This window comes from Chiloscyllium plagiosum, chromosome 50 (genome assembly GCF_004010195.1).
Source record: "Chiloscyllium plagiosum isolate BGI_BamShark_2017 chromosome 50, ASM401019v2, whole genome shotgun sequence".
NCBI lineage: Eukaryota > Metazoa > Chordata > Chondrichthyes > Orectolobiformes > Hemiscylliidae > Chiloscyllium > Chiloscyllium plagiosum.
In genome coordinates this window covers 261741-283941 of record NC_057759.1, presented here as the reverse complement: position 1 = coordinate 283941, position 22201 = coordinate 261741, and the positions used below count along the sequence as shown (strand labels likewise).

At 42.1% G+C, this 22201-nt stretch overlaps 2 protein-coding genes and 1 long non-coding RNA gene across 4 annotated transcripts in view; all 3 read right to left on the bottom strand.

Moving 5' to 3' along the window:
• Positions 1-681: 681 nt before the first annotated feature.
• Positions 682-14861, bottom strand: LOC122544666. 2 transcript variants are annotated; one of them, XR_006310427.1, is made up of 4 exons: positions 14821-14861; positions 14119-14226; positions 7767-7848; positions 682-889 (listed from the first exon to the last, which is right to left on the bottom strand). It is a non-coding gene; the product is annotated as an uncharacterized LOC122544666 (long non-coding RNA). The 2 variants fall into 2 exon arrangements; XR_006310428.1 differs by lacking the exon at positions 7767-7848 and having other exon boundaries at positions 682-1110.
• A 5031-nt stretch (positions 14862-19892) lies between these two features.
• On the bottom strand, positions 19893-20372 carry LOC122544562 (histone H3). The gene has a single exon (XM_043683878.1). The coding sequence runs from the start codon at positions 20340-20342 to the stop codon at positions 19932-19934; it is 411 nt and encodes a 136-aa protein (XP_043539813.1). The 5' UTR covers positions 20343-20372; the 3' UTR covers positions 19893-19931.
• Positions 20373-21226: 854 nt separating this feature from the next.
• The window catches only part of LOC122544536 (histone H1-like), a 193967-nt gene continuing 192992 nt past the window's right edge, over positions 21227-22201 (bottom strand). Inside the window, 2 exon segments of the mRNA XM_043683849.1 lie at positions 21227-21543; positions 21546-21866. Of these exon segments, the coding sequence (XP_043539784.1) occupies positions 21307-21543; positions 21546-21866 (558 nt within the window). The 3' untranslated portion in view covers positions 21227-21306.

The following is a 22201-nucleotide window of genomic DNA, read 5'->3' as shown; positions in this document are numbered from 1 at the left end:
TGGTTTGTGAATATAAGAGTTTGGTTATCCATCTGTATCAGTCAGCTTCTGCTTTGTGAATTCCTGAATTTGGCTTAATCTGTTCCTGAATGTTTCTCTGACGCGAATATGGCAATGTAGTTATCTATCTGTACCAATCTGTTTCTATTATGTGAATATGAGGGCAGTTATCAGTTAGAATGATTGTGTGGCTTTAAAAAGGTGTATTTTATCCTGTCCACAGTAGTTAACATATAACACAATAAAGAAGGAATTGGAAAATCTTAACTCTGTTGGATTACTTAATAGAATAATGGATACAGTAACTCTTCCGAGTTAACTGTTCCAGTGCATATCCCATAAACATTCTTGGCAAAAGACAAATTCAATAAAATAGATAGTCAAGCATCCAACTCCAGTAGCAGAAGGAGAAGGAGAATCTGCAGCTTCTGACTGTAACTGAGAAGAGGAAACTAGCTTTCCTGTCTTCAGGATGCAACAGTTTTGCTGAAAGCCAAAACTAAAAATGTTGTTCTGTGAGAGCTTGACCACACTAACTCAGGCTGCCTCTGTTGTTCCAACTATAAAAAAGCCTCAAACTGTTTACTCTCACGGCTCTGGTAGACTTCTCGACACTTCTGCCATAAAACCTCTCTTCAACAAGAAAGAAAGGACATAATAAACATCTTAAAGCCACAATACCATCAAACCTTCCACCCCTCTTAAAAAGAATCCATCAATATACAGAGATGGCCTAATTTTTACACTATTAGTAAACAATACATATACATTTTATTGACTTGAAGCATGGAAATACTCACTGCGACAGTCCACTTTTTCCTGCTAAGAAATGCTTCCATCGTTTTTCATCAAAGTCGTGACGGCACCTTGGCAATGAGGTTCTGTCATCCTGCCATGTATGTAATTTGCAAATTGAATGGCTGCAATAATAAGCTTCATCTAAACAGTCTGTAAGTTTTGTTCTTAAATTTCTCCAAAAACAATCAACGCAAGGTGTCCTTCTCAAACATGAAGTATTTCTGTTGATGAGTCTTCAGCTTTCTGTAAAGATGCCCAATAGGCCTCAAACTGTTTGCTCTAGTGGCTCGGTGTCTCTGCCTTAAAATTGCTCTTCAAGAACAAAAGGACAAAATAAACCTCTTCAAACCACAATATCATCACACAGTGTCCATCTCTCACTTCCTGCATTGTGAATATGACAATTCATTTATTGACCTGTACCTGTCCATTCTTGCCAAATGAACATGTAAATGTTGTCATTAATTGTCCTTGTCAGTTATTGCAATTCAAGTGTGTGACTGTCATTATAAATCTACCCCCTCAGTTTCTGCTGTGTGAATGTGAGTTTAGTTATCAATCTGCATCTGTCAATTTCTGCGAGGTGTAAAAGTGTGAATGTCAATATATGGCTGTCAGATTTTGTTCTGTGAATAGTTATCAAAGTGTATCTGTCAGTTCATGTTCTGTGAAATGGGAGTGTAATCAAAGGAAGGACAGAAAGGGAGGCAAGAGAGGAGGGGGAGTGGCATTTTTGATAAGGGATAGCATTTCAGCAGTGCTGAGGGAGGATATTTCTGGAAATACATCCAGGGAAGTTATTTGGGTGGAACTGAGAAATATGAAAGGGATGATCACCTTATTGGGATTGTATTATAGGCCATCTAATAGTCAGAGGGAAATTGAGAAACAAACTTGTAAGGAGATGTCAGCTATCTGTAAGAATCTATGCTCTAGTGGTTATGGTAGGGGATTTTAACTTTCCAAACATAGACTGGGACTGCCATAGTGTTAAGGGTTTAGATGGAGAGGAATTTGTGAAGTGTGTACAAGAAAATTTTCGGATTCAGTACATGATGTACCTACTAGAGAAGGTGCAAAGCTTGACCTACTCTTGGGAAATAAGGCAGGTGACTGAGTTGTCACTGAGAGAGAACTTTGGGGCCAGCGACCATAATTCCATTAGGTTTGAAATAGTGATGGAAAAGGATAGACCAGATCTAAAAGTTGAAGTTCTAAATTGGAGAAAGGCCAATTTTGATTGTATCAGGCAAGTACTTTCAAAAGCTGATTGGAGGCAGATGTTTGCAGGTCAAGGGAGAGCTGGAAAATGGGAAGCCTTCAGAAATGAGATAACGAGAGTCCAGAGAAAGAATATTCCTGTTAGGGTGAAAGGAAAGGCGGATAGGTATAGGGGATGCTGGATGACAAAAGAAATCGAGGGCTTGGTTAAGAAAAAGAAGGAAGCATATGTAAGGTAACACAGGATAGATCAAGGGAATCCTTAGAGGTAAAAACAATGACTGCAGATGCTGGAAACCAGATTCTGCATTAGTGGTGCTGGAAGAGCACAGCAGTTCAGGCAGCATCCGAGGAGCTTCAAAATCAACGTTTCAGGCAAAAGCCCTTCATCCAGCACCACTAATCCAGAACCAAGTGAATCCTTAGAAGAGTATAAAGGCAGTAGGAGTATACTTATGAGGGAAATCAGGAGGGCAAACAGAGGACATGAGATAGCCTTGGGAAATAGGAGTAAGGAGAATCCAAAGGGTTTTTACAAATACATTAAGGACAAAAGGGTAACTAGGCAGAGAATAGGGCCCCTCAAAGATCTGCAAGGCAGCTTTTGTGTAGAGCCGCAGAAAATGAGGGAGGATACAAAATGAGTATTTTGCATCAATATTTACTGTGGAAAAGGACATGGAAGATATAGAATGTAGGGAAATAGATGGTGACATCTTGAAAAATGTCCACATTACAGAGGAGGAAGTGCTGAATATCTTGAAATGCATAAAGGTGGATAAATACCCAGGACCTGATCAGGTGTACCCTAGAACTCTGTGGGAAGCTAGAAAAGTGATTGCTGGGCCTCTTGCTGAGATATTTGTATAATTGATAGTCACAGGTAAGGTGCCGGAAGACTGGAGGTTGGCTAACGTGGTGCCACTGTTTAAGAAGGGTGGTAATGACAAGCCAGGGAAGTATAGACCAGTGAGCCTGATGTTGGTGGTGGGCAAGTTGTTGAAGGAAATCCTGAGGGACAGAGGTACATGTATTTGGAGAGACAAGGACTGATTAGGGATAGTCAACGTGGAAATCATGTCTAACAAACTTGATTGAGTTTTTTGAATAAGTAACAAAGAGGATTGATGAGGGCAGAGCGGTAGATGTGATCTATATGGACTTCAGTAAGGCATTCGACAAGATTCCCCATGGGAGATTGGTTAGCAAAGTTAGATCTCACAGAATTCTGGATTAATGGTGCTGGAAGAGCACAGCAGGTTCAGGCAGCATCCAAGGAGCTTCGAAATCGACATTTCAGACAAAACCCCTTCATCAGGAATAAAAATCTCACGGAATACAGGGAGAACTAGTCGTGTGGATACAGAACTGGCTCAAAGGTAGAAGACAGAGGGTGTTGGTGGAGAGTTGTTTTTCAGACTGGAGGCCTGTGACCAGTGGAGTTCCACAAGGATCGGTGCTGGGTCCACTACTTTTTGTCATTTACATAAATGATTTGGATGTCAGCATAAGAGGTACAGTTAGTAAGTTTGCCGATGACCCCAAAATTGGAGGTGTAGGGGACAGTGAAGAATGTTACCTCAGATTACAACAGGATCTTGACCAGATGGGCCAATGGGCTGAGAAGTGGCATGTGGCATTTAATTCAGATAAATGGGAGGTACTGCATTTTGGGAAAGCAAATCTTATACACTTAATGGTAAGGGCCAATAGAGTGTTGCTGAACCAAGAAACCTTGGAGTGCAGGTTCATATCTCCTTGAAAGTGGAGTCGCAGGTAGATAGGATAGTGAAGAAGGCGTTTGGTATGCTCTCTTTTATTGGTCAGAGTATTGAGTATGGGAGTTGGGAGGTCATGTTGCAGCTGCACTGGACATTGGTTAGGCCATTGCTAGAATATTGTGTGCAATTGTGGTCTCCTTTCTATCGGAAAGATATTGTGAATCTTGAAAGGGTTCAGAAAAGATTTACAAGGATGTTGCCAGGGTTGGAGAATTTGAGCTATAGGGAGAAGCTGAACAGGCTGGGGCTGTTTTCCCTGGAGCATCAGAGGTTGACGGGTGACCTTATAGAGGTTTACAAAATCATGAGGGGCATGGATAAGTTTTTTAGATTAGAGATTACTTACAGTGTGGAAACAGGCCCTTCGGCCCAACAAGTCCACACCGACCCGTCGAAGCGCGAACCTACCCATTCCCCTACATTTACCCCTTTACCTAACACTACGGGCAACTTAGCATGGCCAATTCACCTGATCTGCACATCTTTGGACTGTGGGAGGAAACCGGAGCACTCGGAGGAAACCCACGCAGACACGGGGAGAATGTGCAAACTCCACACAGTCAGTCGCCTGAGTCGGGAATTGAACCCGGATCTCTGGCGCTGTGAGACAGCAATGCTAACCACTGTGCCACCGTGCTGCCCACTGTTATGTAGACAAAGTTTTTTTCCCTGGGGCCGGAGTCCAGAACTAGAGGGCCTAGGTTTAGGGTGAGAGGGGAAAGATATAAAAAAGACCTAAGGGGCGACTTTTTCACATAGAGGGTGGTATGTGTATGGAATGAGCAGCCAGAGGAAGTGGTGGTGGCTGATACAATTGCAACATTTAAAAGGCATTTGGATGGGTATATAAATAGGAAGGGTTTGGAGGGATATGGGCCGGGTGCTGGCAGGTGGGTTGGGATATCTGGTCGGCATGGATGGGTTCTGACTGAAGGGTCTGTTTCCATGCTGTACATCTCTATGACTCTAATTTGCTCCTGTCAGTTTCTGCATTGTGAACATGAGAGTGCACTTGTTAATCTTTCTAGGACAGTTCCTATTGTGTAAAAGTGAATGTGTGTTTACCAATCTGTCCATGTCAATTTCTGACATCTGAATGTAATTTTAGTTATCGTTATGTACCTGTCAGATTTTCTTTTATCTCTGCGAATGAAAGTGTCACCTTCGGTCTCTACCTGACAGTAGTTGAGTCTGATTATTGATCTAAAATATCAGTTTCTAACTGGATGAAAATTTGAGCACAATTATTCATCAGTGTCTGATACTTTCTGATATCTGAATATGGAAGTGTAGTTGTCAAACCTTTCTTTTGTTATGTGCAATGAAAATAAGAGTCTGTGTGTCACTTTCTGTCACGTGAACATCTGAGTGTCATGAATCTATCCATGTCACTGCCTGCAAGGTGGAGGAGATGTGTGTGTTTTTGTGTGTGTAGGTAACTGCCCTGTCAATTGTGTGTTGTCATCAATGTCATTTTGCCTGTCTCTGCAATTCCAACGAGTGAACAAAGGAATCAATGTTTGCTGGTCAGTTTCTGTTTGTCAAAGGGACGTAACTCTCTGACAGCTACTAATATTCTCTGTGGGGATGTGATTCGTTTTGGGATACTTGTTATGAGGGTGATTTTGAGAAAGTCCATAGCCTTCAAACTTGACTTTAAACATTTAGACTAAAATGTAATGCTGCATTATAGGACACATTTACTGCACTAGAAAATAGACAGCCAGGAAGGCTCAGAAAAAGGTGGGAACTTAAAGATAGGGACACCTGAGCTCACCAAGTAATAACAGGATGCTGTAAGACAATTAAGAACATTTGTCTTAGCATTGGTGAATCTGTGTGAACAGGACACCAAGTGATAACATTCACAGCCGTTCCTTTGAAAAATTAATGACAGTGTTTGATATTTTTTTAGATTTACTTACAGTGTGGAAACAGGCCCTTTGGCCCAACAAGTCCACACCAACCCGCCAAAGCGCAACCCACCCAGACCCGTTCCCCTACATTTACCCTTGCTCCTAACACTATGGGTAATTTAGCATGGTCAATTCACCTAACCTGCACATTTTTGGACTGTGGGAGGAAACCAGAGCACCCAGAGGAAACCCATGCAGACACGGGGAGAATGTGCAAACTCCACAGTCAGTCGCCTGAGGCGGGAATTGAACCCGGGTCTCTGGCGCTGTGAAGCAGCAGTGCTAACCACTGTGCTGCCCATGATTCTGACCCTGAAATGAAACTCGGTACGATCAAAAGCTTTGTAATTAACAATTAGATGCTGCCAACTTTAATGGATTCTTCTTACCTCTTGCAAGTGGGGCAGACACAAAGAAAAAAAAAACTTTGCTGACTTGAGAGTTCGAAAGGACACGACAAAGAGAGATGATTTTAGTGCTGAGGCTGTTGGTGCCAGTAGAAAATTAACACTTTGTGCTTATCTGCTATGGATTGATTTTAATTGCATTTTGGGACTTTATGATGATATTGAGTAGCCAATATCAGTTATTAAATACAAACTCTGTAAAAGATAATATTGATGAAGCCCTAACTTACTTGCTGATCTTGCAGACCACTCCACAGACCGCCCCACTGTCAATTCTAACTAGTCAGATCTTATGTCTTATTTGAATTTGAATCACAATCGTGAAAAGAAGGCATGTTTAACTTGAGATTAATTAATCATTTTAGATACAACCTTGCAGTAACATTTCAGCCTCAGGTACAGAATGATTCTGTGTTCAAGATAAAAAGCAGGAATCTGCTCCCAGCTTAAAATTATTCTAAACCTAACAATAGACAATAGGTGCAGGAGTAGGCCATTCTGCTCTTCGAGCCTGCACCACCATTCAATATGATCATGGCTAATCATCCTTAATCAGTATCCTGTTCCTGCCTTATCTCCATAACCCTCGATTCCACTATCCTTGAGAGCTCTATCCAACTCTTTTTTAAATGAATCCAGAGACTGGGCCTCCACTGCCCTCTGGGTCAGAGCATTCCACACAGCCACCTCTCTCTGGGTGAAGAAGTTTCTCCTCATCTCTGTCCTAAATGGTCTAACATTGAAGAGACTCTGACACAATCTGTCAGGAAGCCATTTTATGATCAAAAGTTTGCCCTCCTTGTTAAGAAGCCATTTCGTAAAACAATTGTATTAGATATGTGAGCTGTGCAAGGTTACCTTATGGACTCTCCAATTACTCGGACTGGTATACTTTTATGATAGGAGCTTATCTCGCTAGCAGGCTGGGTGTGTTTTTCCCAACTGATGAGTGGCTTAGGGCCTATAAGAGTGAGTAGTCAAGCGTACACAGACCTGTCAATTGTCTTTTCTTCCTTACAAATTATTGTCTTTCACTGTTATCTGTCTAATTAAGGACATGCAATGTTTTCGTAAATTTTTGTATAACGGAGGCCACTTTGTATCAGTACGTCAGAGTAGCCTGCTGGGGCATTTGAAGAGCTGGTACCCTACTCTCCTAGGTTATTAGAACCTGGTTAGTTTAGCTTATAGGTATCAGTGTTATATTGTAACAGCGATGCTATTAGTGAATAAAGGGGACAACTAAAATTAAACTAATCTGCCTGTAAGAGTTTTTTATTCCAGACTTCCAAAGAGTACGATCTCCAGGACGAACCAAAAGAGAGAGGCTTTATACCTGAGTCCACAAGGGATTCCCTGGCCCATCTCAAATCTGTACTTTAACAATTTGAGGCAGATTTGTTTCAGTTCTTCAATGTATATTCTGGACAAGAATTCAGACTTTCCAGTTTGAAAATTGTGCAAATGTCAATGAGCTGTGAATGGTGACATTTGTTCAAACTGGAGTCATGTGCATTTGTGAGAGAAAAAAAAACAAACATATTTTCTCTGTTGTTTGAACATCTCTCACTCTCAAAGTGAGCTCAATCCAATCTGCTCTGACTGTGGAAAGGATGTTCATTGCTCTGACAATGGTAACATACCTGCTGTATGTTAGAAGCAGCTGATTACATTTGGCTTCGTACCGAGGGAATATTACATTGTCTTGGCCCTTCCAGTATTTGCCTGGAGGAAGACAGAACAGAAATCTCTCTAAATCACAATCAGCCAAGTTTGACCATCTTTAACTGATCTTTAACTGTTAATAATCATTAGGATATTGTTTTTAAAGACAGGAATCCAAACAGAACTACATGTCTGATTCTACTCTTGCTCCATGTCTGGTGACGTTTCTTTTTGTTAATTCAATACCAATTGAGTGAGGTCCAGAAACTAACCAATAACTGTACAGCTCCATGAATGGGGCTATCCAATGCAAGCAGGGCTGGGAATCAGTTTCGTTTTTGAACTATTCATGTCAATTCCTACTTTGTCAATGACAACCACACTCTCACACTTTGCCCTTCTAAGTCATTCTGAAATTACTTTTGTATTCACATAGCAGTGACTCACAGGGACAGATTAACATAGAACTATAGATACATTGAAATGACTTTGCACATAAGAGGTCCATTTGACCTATCTGTCCATTCCAACCCAAAGACACCAGATGGCCATTCTAATTCCACCTTTCTGCACCCAGGCCATAACCCTGCAGCTGAGAGCACTGTCCATTTGTGCAACCTGAATGTATTTCTCAATTTGTTCATGTCAGTCTCTGTTTCATAAATAGATTTACGTATCCATCAATTTGTACTGGTCAGTTTCTTCTGTATGAATATTTGAATGGAGTTATCCATCTCTACTTGTAAATATCAAAGTATAGCTATTAATATGTATTTGTCAGTCTCCACAATGTGAATGTGTGAGTTTATTGACCAGCCTATTCCTGTCAGTTTTTGCTCTGTTAATCTGAGAATGTCAGTAATAACCTGTCCCGGTGCGGTTGTGGTTTGTTAATAGGTGAATGCATTTATCAACATATACCAATCAGTTTCCATCAATGTGTGTTATCAATTTGTGCCTGTCAGATTCTGCTGTGTGAATATGACTGTCATTTTCAGTCTCTACCTGTCAGTTTTGTGAAATGAGCAAGTGATTGTTAATCAATGTATTGCTGTCAGTTGTTGCAATGAGAATGTGTGACTGTAGTTATAAATCTGGCCATGTCACTTTCTGCTATGTCCATGCACGTGTGTATTTATCAATCTGTACTGAACAGTTTCTGCTCTGTATCTGTGGCTTATTTATCAATCTATTGCTGTCTGTCTTTGCAATGTCAAAGTGAATTGATCAACCTTTCCTCGTTAGTTTCTGTTCTCTGAATCTGAATGTTTAGTTATTAATCTTTAACTGTCACTTTTGGATTTGTGAATGTGTAAATGCATTAATCATTCTGTATCTGTCATATTCTGCTTTGAGTTTTTCTGAGAGTTTAGTTTTGATCTGTCCTTGTCAGAATGTATGTGCATCTGTAAATGTAGTTACCAATCCATACCTGTCAGTTTTTCTGGCTGAATATGTGTGTGAAATTGTCAGTCTAACCTGACCAATTCTGCTGTGTGAATATGAGAAATTCGGAAGCAGCTCTTTCTGTTAGTCTCTGCAATGTGAATATGTGAGTGTATTTATCAATATTTCCCTGTCAGTTTCTGCTTGGTGAGACAGTGTCGGGATCAATACACTATGCCCTATGAATATTTGAGTGTCTTTATCAAATTATACTTGTCAGAAACTTTTCTCTGCATATACGGAAGTTTAGCAGTCAGTTTCATCAATGTGAATATGTGAGCACAGGTTTGAATCTAAGCCTATCTGTTTCTGCCAAGTCAATATGTGAGTCATATTGAGACAGAGTTTTCAATCTCTACCTATCAGATTCTGTGTGAAATTGAGTATACTTATCAAACCGTATCTGAGAGTTTATGTTAAGTGAAAGTGGAAGTGTTGTTAACAAATTGTAACCGTGATTTTCTGGTATGTGACTAGAAGAGTGTAATCTGTCCCTGTCAGTGTCTCCTCCATATATCCAAGGAAGTAATTAAACTATTCCTGCCAGTTTTTGCTATGTGAATGAGAGTGTACATATCAACCAATATCTGTCAGTATGAGCTATGAGAATGAGAGTGTTGCTATCAGTCTGTACCTTTCAGTTCCTGTTATTTCAACATGTGAGTTTAGTTATCAATCTGTACCAGTCAGTTTCTTTTTGGTGAATATGTGAGTGCATATATCAACCATTCCTTGTCAATATCTGTGTTGTTAATATGTGAATGAGGTTATCAATTTGTAAACCTGTCAGTTTCAACTATGTGCATATGGAAATACCTGTCAGATTCTCTTCTGTGAATATGGTGCAATTATCAATCTGTCTTTGCTTTGTGAACATCCAAATATAGTCATCAATATGGACATATCAGTTTCCACTATGTGAATGTGTATGTGTATTTCCCAACCTATCCCTGTGAGTTTCTGCTGTCTGTATGTGAGAGTGGTGATATGAACATTTAGCTGGAAGTTTCTGGTTTGGTAATGTCCAAATGCCTTTATCAAAATGTATGTCAGTTTCTGTAATGTAAATGTGTGAGTCCAGTTATCAATTTATGACTGTAACAGTCTGCCCTGTGAATATGTAAGTGGTGGTTATCATCTGTACCTGTTAGTTTCTGCTTCATAAATGAATGAGGGTAGTTGTCCACCTGTTCCTGTCATTTTGTGCTGTGAATGTGTCAGTGTAGTTAACAGTCTGCATCTGTCAATTTCTACAAGGTGAATGAGAGAGTGTAGTTCCCAATATGGACCTGAGAGATTCTAATCAGATATTTTTGAGTATCGTTATCAAACTGTACATGACAATGTGTTTTTCCCTCTGTGATCATGAAATTGTAGTTATAAATCTTTACCTGTTTGGTTATGCTATGGGAAAGATCTTGTCAGTTTCCGGTATGTGAGTGTAGTTAGCCATCTGTGCCTGTCAGTGTCTGCTATCTGAATGTATGAGTGCAAGTATCAATCTGTGTCCCAGTTTCTGCTATGTCAATTGACGAGTTTAGTTTTTGATCTGTACCTAACAGTTTCAGATATGTGAATATATGAATGGAGTAATTAATATGTCTCTAAATGTTTCTGCTTGCAAAAATGCAACTATATTCATTAAATCATACCTGTCATTTTCTGTAGTGTGAATATGAAAATGTAGTTATCAATCTGTAACTGTCATGTTCTGTTCTGTGAATATACGAGTGTTGTGATCAATTTGCACCAGTTAGTTTCTGCGGTGTGAATATTCTTGTATAATGTGGCACATTATACGACACAGTGGCTCAGTTGCCTCACAGCACCAGGAACCTGGATTCGATTTCAGCCTCGGGCGACTGTCTATGTGGAGTTTGCACATTCTACCCGTGTCTGTGTGAGTTTCCTTTGAGTGCCCCGGTTTCCTCCCACAGTCCAAAGAAGAGGTTAGGTGAATTGGCCATGCTAAATTGCCCATAGTGTTCAGGGATGAATGGGTTCGGTGCATTAGTCAGGGGTAAATGTAGAGTGATAAGGGAGTGGTTCTGGTTGTGATAATCTTCAGAGGGTCGGTGTGGACTTGCCAGGCTGAAGGTCCTGTTTCAAAACTGTATGGATTCTAATTCTAACTAAAAGACTCTCCCTGAAAGTCTCGGCTAGATGAGTTATTAAATATAAAATTGATTAGTTATTAATCTCTCCCCATCAGTTTCTGATTTGATAATGTATGAATGCACTTATCAATCTGAATCTGCCATTCTTTGTAATATAAATGTGTGAGTACAGTTATTGTTCTATGCCTGGAGACATAAGAGTGGAGGCTAGGAAACTTGGGGAAATAAATATTGATATCTTGAAAACAGCCCACATGCCAACAGACGGGGTGCTAGAGATGTTAAAAAAAAAATGTTGTTTCAAACTCTCGGACCAGATTGAGTATATCCTATGATAGCGTAGGAAGCTATATTGATAATTTGACTAAATTATATTGTTTTCTTACTTTTTAAAAAATATCTCATAGGGAAGGTCAATCTATCTCTTATCAGTTATTGCAATATGAATGTGTGACTGTGGTTATCAAATCTATATCTGTCAGTTTCTGTGTGAATATAAGGGTGCAGTTATCAATCTCAGTTTCTGCAATGTGAATGAGAGTATAATTATCAGTCTCTCGCTGTCAGCTTCTCCTACATCTATATGTGATTTTAGTTATTGAGCTGAACCTCTGTTAATTTCTGTCATATGAATGTGTGAGTGTCATCATCAATCTGTCCCAGTCAGTTTCTGCAATGTGAATGGGTGAGAGTAGATATCAAGCTGTAACTGTTTCTGCCATGTGAATATGGGATGAATGTTAGAGTGTAGTTGTCATTTTTGCTTGTCAAACTGAGTATTGTTATTGATCTATACTTGTCAAATTCTGCTGTGTGAAACTGTGAGATTAGTTATCAAAAATTTACTTGTCAGTTTATGCAATATGAAACTGAGTGTTATTGTTGATCTGTTCCTGTCAGTTTCTGCTTCGTGGATATGATACATTTGGTATCAAACTTTCTCCGTGAATGTCAGAGTGTATTTACTAATTTGTTCTTATCAGTTTCAGCTCTGTGTATTTGAGTGTGCAGTTATTAATCTGTAACTCTCAGTGTCTGCCATGTGAATGTGTGAGTGCATTTATCAATCTTACCCTATCAGCTTCTGTATTGTGAATATGTGAATGTGCTTACCAATTTGTACCTGCCAGTTCTGATATGTAAATATCGTTCTCAATTTCTCCTTGTCAATTTCTGCTATATGTGTTACAGCGTGCAGTTAGCAATCTGTACATGCACTTTTCTACAATGTGAACATCAGAATATATTTACCAATCTGACTGCTCTGTCAATGTAAGTACAGTCATCAAACTGTATATGCCAGATACTGCTTTGTGACTCTGAATTTAGATATTAATCTATGCCTGTCAATTTCAGCTATGTGAATGTGTGAGTGCACTTATCGATCTGTACCTGTCAGTTTCTGCTTAGTGCATTTGCTTTGTGTCATGGATTGTGTAATGCAAAATTAAAGGGTTTTCCAACTCCTGTAGTGCAAACTCGAACTGGGAAGAATGATACCATGGGCTGTTCTTCAGGATGTCATCAGTTTTTCCTAGATACTTTTGTGAATAATGCTGAGAAATGGATAGGCGTTACATTCCTTTGTTAGTGTTGAAAGGAGAGGGGAACGAACAAATAAAGTGTATTGTAGCCGACTGACCACAATGTTCCTGCTACAGGAAAGAGAATTGGCTAGTTCACTTCATTATTCTATTGTGAGTATTACGTAATCCTGTTCTGTGGAGTGATGGTGCAAGCCATTCGCAGTACTCTCCTGATGCTCTGTGGTGGCGATGAGGAAAGTGAAAAGACTTGTATTTTTGTCATACAGTGGAAAAGATTTAAATCATTCAGGCAAATTTATTGAACATGGTTGAACTCTTCCTGCAAAAAGAATGAGAATTTTCAAATTACAAGATTTGACTAAATTCCTTTGTTGAATTAAAGGGTGATTATTTGATTATATTGTTAAATTGATGATATGACACTATTTTCTTGCTTTTTTTGTAATATTTCACAGGGTGGGACATTTGGGATTCTTTGTAGATGATTAAAGTGAATTTGGAGACCGAGTTACACATTTTTTAATAAAAATAAATTAATACTGGGCAGTGTGAAAATTTAATTTCTATCCCTGCAAGGTGAATATGTTGAGAATGATGTTGAGACCAAGGTGGGGTTGACAGCTCCTCTGCTGCCATGACACACTCATTGAAATGGAATGCTGGTTGAATGGGATTAGTTGCTTGTTTTTGTGTAAACATTTGTATATATTCATTTCTGTTTCCTACAGAGTAAATGTGTGTACATCGCTGTTAGTCTCTGTATCTTGTGTGTTGATATGGGGAGTGTATTGGGGACTCAGTCTGAATCAGTCAGGACCTTTGCGTACATGTGTGTTTGTGTGTGCTCAGTAATTATTCACTACTTGTCAAAAATGGCTGCTGAAACTATATAAAAGCATGATATAATTGCTTATCTGGTTTGTGACATTTAAAATGCCCTTTTAAAATGTCAACTTGACTTAGACACTAACTGCCTACTTTAGGCAACCAGTCAGCTTTAAACATGCTGTGAATGTTCATGGCCTATGAATCATATTAATTGAAACCGGGAAGATGTCTATGGAGAATACAGAGAAAAAAAGAAACTTGTCTTTCCGCAGTTGAGTCTGACTGTTTGCTTGTTTGGATATATCCCTGGAAATTGAGCTCAAACTAAGTCTGATCCAATCTGCTCCGTACCTGTGGAAAGGATATTCTCTGCTTTGGCAGTGGTAACATACCTGCTGTTTGTTAGAAGCAGCTGGTCTCACTTGGCGTTATACTGAGGAAATATGACATTGTCTTCGTCAGATAAATATTTCCTTGGCAGAAGACAGAAGACTTTTCAGCTGTAAATCAACATAAGCCAAGTTAAGCAAGATTAAACTGATCAGTGTGACAGTCAGTTAATAATCAGGTTTCGATTCCACTCTTTCCCTCAGTTGCTCCCGGTCTCCGTTTCTTTTATTTGCAACTTTGTGACAATTGGGTAAGATCCAGAACTAACATCTGTTCACCTCCATGAATGGGGATTCCTGAAGCAGCTGCAATGCTGACATATATCAATAGCAAGCTGACGATACATTAAATGTTGAAGGAAAGAACAAGAGACGCTATGTCTAATGTTTTACTCGAAACTTCAAATCTGTTCACTCCAATACGTGTCCTTAATAGGATTGTCACAAAATCGTCGTCGTGCTTCCATTATTCACTGTCCGATATCAACAGACAGCGTGAAACAGAATTCCCATCAGTGTTTAGGGGATTAATAACCACAAGAATGTCCCACAGCAGCTTCTTCCCGCTCTGCCTCCCTCAGCAGGCCCACACACAGCCCGAGAAAGGCCTCTCTCTTCCCCCCAGCCCGCTCACTCCAAGTTCCGGGACCAGTTCCTGCTCCGCTCGGCCTCTTACAAACAGCCCCCGGTTCTCCCTGAACTCACCCCGAATCAATCCCGGTCTCGGAGCCCCCTCTGTGTCCCAGGCTCCCATCCCGATGTGCTGCTGGAAGGAGCCTGCTGTTCCCTCGCTTCCCTGGGCGGTGATCTCTCCATTGCGGTCTGTTTCAAACAAACCTCTTGCACTCACTGAGTCAATGCTCCTCAATGGCAGCGCTGGGGGAGGGACTCACGCATGCGCTCCTCTGGGCAGGGACAGTCAGCGCTGCTTTAGAATGCAGGAATAAATAATTCACATTAAACCGACAGTGACAGCAGCAGTGCTAAACTCAGACCCAGTATCAGGGATTAGGATCAAAGCAGAAATATTACTTCCATAAAGGGAGAGATTAAATAAACTTGGAGTGTTTTCTCGAGAGCAGAGATAACTGAAATGGGGCCACATGATTGTGGTGTAAAAGATTGAGGCACATGGACTGGGTGAATAAACAGAAGCGGTTTCCCTTGTCTGAGCGATCAATCACAAGTGGTGATTGGGTTAGGATATGGTAAGGGTAAGGACTCTCACTATGGTGTAGGGTAAGAGGTAAATATATTGAGGGAATTTTAGAAAAATCTTATTCACTCAGCAAGTGGTGGAAATCTGGAAGATACTGCTTGGGAAGACAGTGGAGTCCAGAAACCTTAACCTGGAAAAAGTATTTGGATTGAGCACTTGAAATGTAATAACATTTAAGGATATGGGACAAGTGCAGGAAATTAGCAAACCTTCAGTGGTAGACAAGATGCCTGAAGGGCTTTTCTGTGCTGTATGAGTATATCCATGTCAGCTTTTGCTCTGTGTATCTCAGGGTGCAGTTATTAATTTGTACCTGGAAGAGCACAGCAGTTCAGGCAAAATCCGAGACAGGCAAAATCGACGTTTCGGGCAAAAGCCCTTCATCAGGAATAAAGGCCTCCCCCACTCACCTATTGTACTCTATGCTACTCTCTCCCCACCCCCACCCTCCTCTAGTTTATCTCTCCACGCTTCAGGCTCTCTGCCTTTATTCCTGATGAAGGGCTTTTGCCCGAAACGTCGATTTTGCCTGTCTCGGATTTTGCCTGTCCTCGGATGCTGCCTGAACAGCTGTGCTCTTCCAGCACCACTAATCCAGAATCTGGTTTCCAGCATCTGCAGTCATTGTTTTTACCTCATTAATTTGTACCTGTCAGTCTCTGATTTATGACTATTTAATTGCATTTATCATATGCCACCTGTCAAGTGTTTGCTGTGTATATATGAGAATCTAGTTATCAAACTGTAACTTTCAGGTTGCAGAGTCATACAGCCTTTGATCCAACTAGTCCATGCTGAAGGGTACCCTAAACTAGTCAAATCTCATTTGCTAGAATTGAGTAATATAGATGTACAGCATGGAAACAGACCCTTCAGTCCAAACCTTCCATGCAGGCCAGATATCCCAACCCAATCTAGTCTCACCTGCCAGCACCTGGCCCAAATCTCTCCAAACACTTCTTATTCATACACCGATCCAAATGGCTTTTGAATGTTGCAATACCAGCCTCCCCCACTTACTCTGGCAGCTCATTCCATACACGTACAACCCTCTGTGTGAAACAGTTGCCCCTTAAGTCTCTTTTATATCTTTCTCCTCTTACCCTAAACCTATACTCTCTAGTTCTGGACTCCCTGATGCTCCATGCCCCTCATGATTTTATAAACCTCTATAAGGTCAACCTTCAACCTCTGACGCTCCAGGGAAAACAGCCTCAGCTTGTTCAGCCTCTCCTTATAGCTCAAATCCTTCAACCCTGGCAACACCCTTTTCAAGTTTTACAACATCTTTCCGATAGGAAGGAGACTAGAACTGCACACAATATTCCAACAGCGGCCTGACCAATGTCCTGTACAACCACAAAATGACCTCCTAACTCCTGTACTCAATACTCTGACCAATAAAAGAAAGCCTACCAAATGCCTTCTTCACTATCCTATCTACCTGTGACTCCACTTTCAAGGAGCTATGAACCTGCATTCCAAGGGCTCTTTGTTCAGCAACACTCCCTAGGACCTTACCATTAAGTGTATAAGTCCTGCTAAGATTTGCTTTCCCAAAATGCAGCACCTCGCATTTATCTGACTTAAACTCCATCTGCCACTTCTCAGCCCATCTGGCCAAGATCCTGCTGTAATCTGAGGTAACCTTCTTCGTTGTCCACTACACCTCCAATTTTGGTGTCATCTGCAAACTTACTAACTGTATCTCTTATGCTCACATCCAAATCATTTATGTAAATGACAAAAAGTAGAGGACCCAGCAACAATGTTTGTGGCACTCCACTTGGTCACAGGCCTCCAGTCTGAAAAACAACCCTCCACTGCCACCTTTTGTCTTCTACCTTTGAGCTAGTTCTGTATCCAAATGGCTAGTTCTCCCTGTATTCCAAGACATCTAACCTTGGTAACCAGTCTTCCATGGGGAATCTTGTCAAATGCCTTACTGAAGTCCATATAGACCATATCTACCATTCTGCCTTCATCAAACCTCTTTGTTACTTCTTCAAAAAACTCAATCAAGTTTGTGAGACATCATTTCCCACACACAAAGCCATGTTGACTATCCCTAATCAGTCCTTCCTTTCCAAATACATGTGAATCCAGCACCTCAGGATTCCTTCCAGCAACTTGCCCACCACCGACATCAGGCTCACTGGTTGATAGTTCCCTGGCTTGTCCTTACCACCCTTTTTAAACAGTAGCACCACATTAGCCAACCTCCAGTTTTCCGACACCTCACCTGTGACTATCGATTGTGGGCGGCACGGTGGCACAGTGGTTAGCACTGCTGCCTCACAGCGCCAGAGACCCGAGTTCAATACCTGCCTCAGGCGACTGACTGTGTGGAGTTTGCACGTTCTCCCCGTGTCCGCGTGGGTTTCCTCCGGGTGCTCCGGGTTTCCTCCCACAAGTCATAAAGATGTGCAGGTCAGGTGAATTAGCCATGCTAAATTGCCTGTAGTGTTAGGTAAGGGGTAAATGTGGACTTTTTGGGCCGAAGGGCCTGTTTCCATGCTGTAATGTAATCTAATCTAAAAAATATTTCAGCAAGAGGTCCAGCAATCAGTTCTCTAGCTTCCCACAGAGTTCTAGGGTACACCTGATCAGCTCCTGGGGATTTATCTACCTTTTTGCATTTCATGACATCCAGCACTTCCTCCTCTGTAATAGGGGTAATTTTCAAGATGTCATCATCTATTTCCCTATATTCTATATCTTCTTTGTTCTTTTCCACAGTAAATATTAATGCAAAATACTCGATTAATGTCTCCCCCATTTTTGGCAGCTCCACACAAAAGCTGCCTTGTTGATCTTTGAGGGGCCCTGTTCTCTCTCTAGTTACCCTTTTGTCTTTGATGTATTTGTAAAAACCCTTTGGACCATCCTTAATTCTGTTTGCCAAAGCTATCTCATGTCCCCTTTGTGCCCTCCTGATTTCCGTCTTCAGTATATCCCTACTGCCTTTATAATTTTCTGAGGATTCACTCCATCTAGCCTGTCTATACCTTACATGTGCTTCCTTCTTTTTCTTAACCAAACCTTTAATATCTTTAGTCATCCAGCATTCCCTATACCTACCAGCTTTTCCTTTCACCCTAACAGGAATATACCTTCTCTGGATTCTAAACTTGGCATGTATCCCTTTCAATCCTTCCCGTTCATTTACTGCTCCAGGCTCCTTTTAAATGTTGTAATTGTTCCCACCTTCATCACTTCCTCTGGAAGCTCATTCCATATGCACATCACCCTCTGCATGAAAAAGTTGCTCCTCTGGTTATTTTTTAAATCTTTGCCTCCCCCCCCCCCCCCCTCACCTTAAACCTATGTCATCTATGCTCCCCCACCCAAGGAAAAAGACCTTGGCTTTTCATCCTATCAACTCAGGATTTTATAAGCAGCTGTAAAAATCACCCCTCAGCTTCCGATGCTCAATTAACAAGTATTGATGGATCCTCCTCTGAACAACGTCCTCTTTTTCAATGCAAAACGTACTCCGTTGCTTGCAAATTGGCCGGCTTTTCAAATGGGAAAGTTGTTGATGATTTGGCGCTGGCTTCAAGAGAACGTGCCCTCTCTTCCTGCCTCCAGGGAGCACATTAAACACCAGTGCATTTTTTTTTCTCTTTGCTGCTATTTGCTCAAGTTACTCTCTTAATATTTGATTATTCCAGGAGCTGCAAGCCCTGGTTGGGATGTGAGTTCTGAGTGTCACCACTGGGAAACAAAAGAAGTGCCCCTTTTCTTACAGACCCACAGATACATTTCACACTGATTTTTTTTTCAATTTCCAAAACTCCGCGAGGGTTCCGTTGGGAATGATGATTGAATGATGTAAATTAGGCTTTCTGCTGTTGGCTAGAAGCTTTCGAAATGAACCGAGATCAAACCAGAACATTTGCCGGACTGGAATAGTTCATGTGGAGCTTTTGCAATAATGTGCTCACGGCCAAGAACGGTCATGAAATCTTGACAAGACTGAATGAGGGCAGTCGGCCCATCGAGTCTGAACCTTCCCTCCGAAGAGAATCTCGAATCCTTTAAATAGCTTCTGGACTCATTACCCGAAAGAAAGATCGTGTGAATTGCATTACTATAAACGAAAAGCAAACTAACGAGTAAGTACGAATGCAGTGTTTTCTGTAAAACGACCTTCTCTGATCTACATCGTGGCGGGATTTTCAAATTTGAAAGAAAACGGTTGATGATTTGGTGTCATTTCTTCCCATCTGCTTTCTCAGCAATGATCATATAGTTACAGCTGGTGGGAACAAGGGAGACAATGAGGAGAGATTTCATCCGGAATTAATTCTCCCCTACCTAATATATTGTGTAAAAATTGCATAACATTCATCGCAATGTTCTAATAATTACCGTGAAAGCCGTGTGTCTTCCATCTAACTCCCCCCGGCTATTAAATATATTTAATAACAACAGAATTGACATCGTGCGTAAAGAACAAATTAATGTCGTGCTCTCAGATCCCCTATCGCTTCCCGCTCTCTCTGGATGGTTTAGTGGCTCTGAAAAGAGCCGTTGTGTTTCTCTCTCTCTCTCTCTCTCTCGGGGTGAATGTGCAAGACCGGCCAGGCTCCTTTTAGGCGCGCTCCCCGCGGATCCGGCGGGCCAGCTGGATGTCTTTGGGCATGATGGTGACCCGCTTGGCGTGGATGGCGCACAGGTTGGTGTCCTCAAACAGTCCCACCAGGTAAGCCTCGCTGGCCTCCTGCAGGGCCATCACCGCCGAGCTCTGGAAGCGCAGGTCGGTCTTGAAGTCCTGAGCGATCTCTCGCACCAGGCGCTGGAAGGGCAGTTTGCGGATCAGCAGCTCGGTGGATTTCTGGTAGCGGCGGATCTCCCGCAGAGCCACCGTGCCGGGCCTGTAGCGATGAGGCTTCTTCACTCCGCCCGTGGCCGGAGCGCTCTTGCGGGCCGCTTTGGTCGCCAGCTGCTTGCGGGGAGCTTTTCCTCCGGTGGATTTGCGCGCTGTCTGCTTGGTTCTGGCCATTTTCTTCTACGCGCTGTAACACACGCACAGGCTGATGCTGTCAATGCTGAGGGTGCTGCGGTGCTGCCTGTTTAAGGGAATGGAGAGCCCGCCCTAGAACTGCGATTGGATACAGCCCTGTCCCTCAACCGACAGAGAAACAGCTCCGGAAGGCACAGAAAAGGCAGGAAAAGAATTGTTGGAGTTATGATTGGATAACGTGAAATGACAGTTGGTCAATTTCAAAATGCCTGCCGAATTTACCCTCACAAACACTGAAATTAAATTAACCATTAAAACGCAAAACTCCATCCGTCTGCAACTAAGATAAAATTTTATATTTTATAGTAATTCTTTAAAACCTAGTTAGCTGTCAGCGCGGACAGGAGGCAGGATCATTGTCTGATCTGTATGTAACAGGCAGGAGGAAAGGCGGGGTTTAAAACAGCCCAGACAAACGGAACAACCGGCCGTGAGTCAATCTAAACAACCCCGCCAATTTTAACATCTTAAAAGCTAATGCAGTATACACCGATAAAAGGACAGACTCTCTCTTTATCTGTTATTTTTTGTTACCCCCAGATTGTAATTAGCCCGAAGACAATGTGGAATTGCTGCTTGAACTGTCTGTAACAGGCAGATGGAAGGAACACGCCATGAAAACATCCGCAGGGTCTCAGAATCAAAAGTGAACAAAGTAACATTCCTGAACGGGTCAATGAAATACAAATACTACAATATGTCACATTCGTGACTCGGTACAGTTATAAGTCGCGAATTGAAATAACCAGATGGAGATCAATAAACCTCCCCTATGTGATACCTTCCCCATTCACAGGTCTCAGCTTTCGTGAACCATGTCACGAGTGTTTGAGTTATTCATATCAATTAATATCTAAGGTAGGTCTGCACTCGTCCAGGTTAAGCTCTTTCCTGAGAGATGTGGGTGGCTCTGTTAAGATGGTTATATATTACACCGACTGGTTCATTTTTTTGCTGCTGTCTTGGTCACTTTTGCTTTGGGCTTGGCCTTGCTTTTAGCCGGTTTGCTGAGGGGTTTGGAGGCTTTCGGGCCCTTGGTCTTTTTCACCTTCTTCACGGGAGTCCGTTTCTTTGTCGCTGCTTTGCTCACCGCTTTCTTTGGCGGTGCCGTCTTCTTGCCGCTCGCTTTTTTGGCTGGGGATTTCTTGGCTGTCGCTTTCTTGGCCTGGGATTTCTTTGCTGTCGCCTTCATGCTGGTGATTTCTTCACGGCCGGTTTCTTGGCGTCTGCTGATGTTCCCACCTTCTTTCCCGCTTTTGCCTTGACTGGATTCTTAGGGAGTTTGAAGGAGCCGGAGACGCCCTGGCCCTTGACCAGAACAAGGGAGCCGTTCGCCAGGCACCTCATCTTAATCTGTACCTTTCGCTTTTCCACATCGATCCCGCTTCTCTCCAGCGCCATCTTTATAGCGGACAGAGACGTCCCTTTGCGATCCTTCATATCCCCGACAGCCTTCAGAATCAGCTCTCCCAACCCGGGACCGGGTGTTTTTTTCCTGGGAGCCTTAGCTTTGGTGGGAGCGGAGGCTGGAGGAGCCGTTTCGGCGGCTGTGCCGTCACTCATGCTGAGAACTCGGCGCTGAATCTCTCTCTGGGACAGTCTGAACCGGGTCAGCAATGGAGCTGCTGGGGGCGGCACTGAGCAACATCAAGGCAGCGAGCGGACGGCGCAGGGACAACCTGCTGTCAGCTCCCTGCTCTTGGTGCCTCTCTGTGTTTCTCTAAAAGCCTAAACTCTCCGATTTCTCTGAAATTCCGCATCTCCAGAGAGCCAGGCTCGATCGCTCCTCAGCTGAAACTTTATTGCTGGAACAGCACAGCAGGTCAGGCAGCATCTGG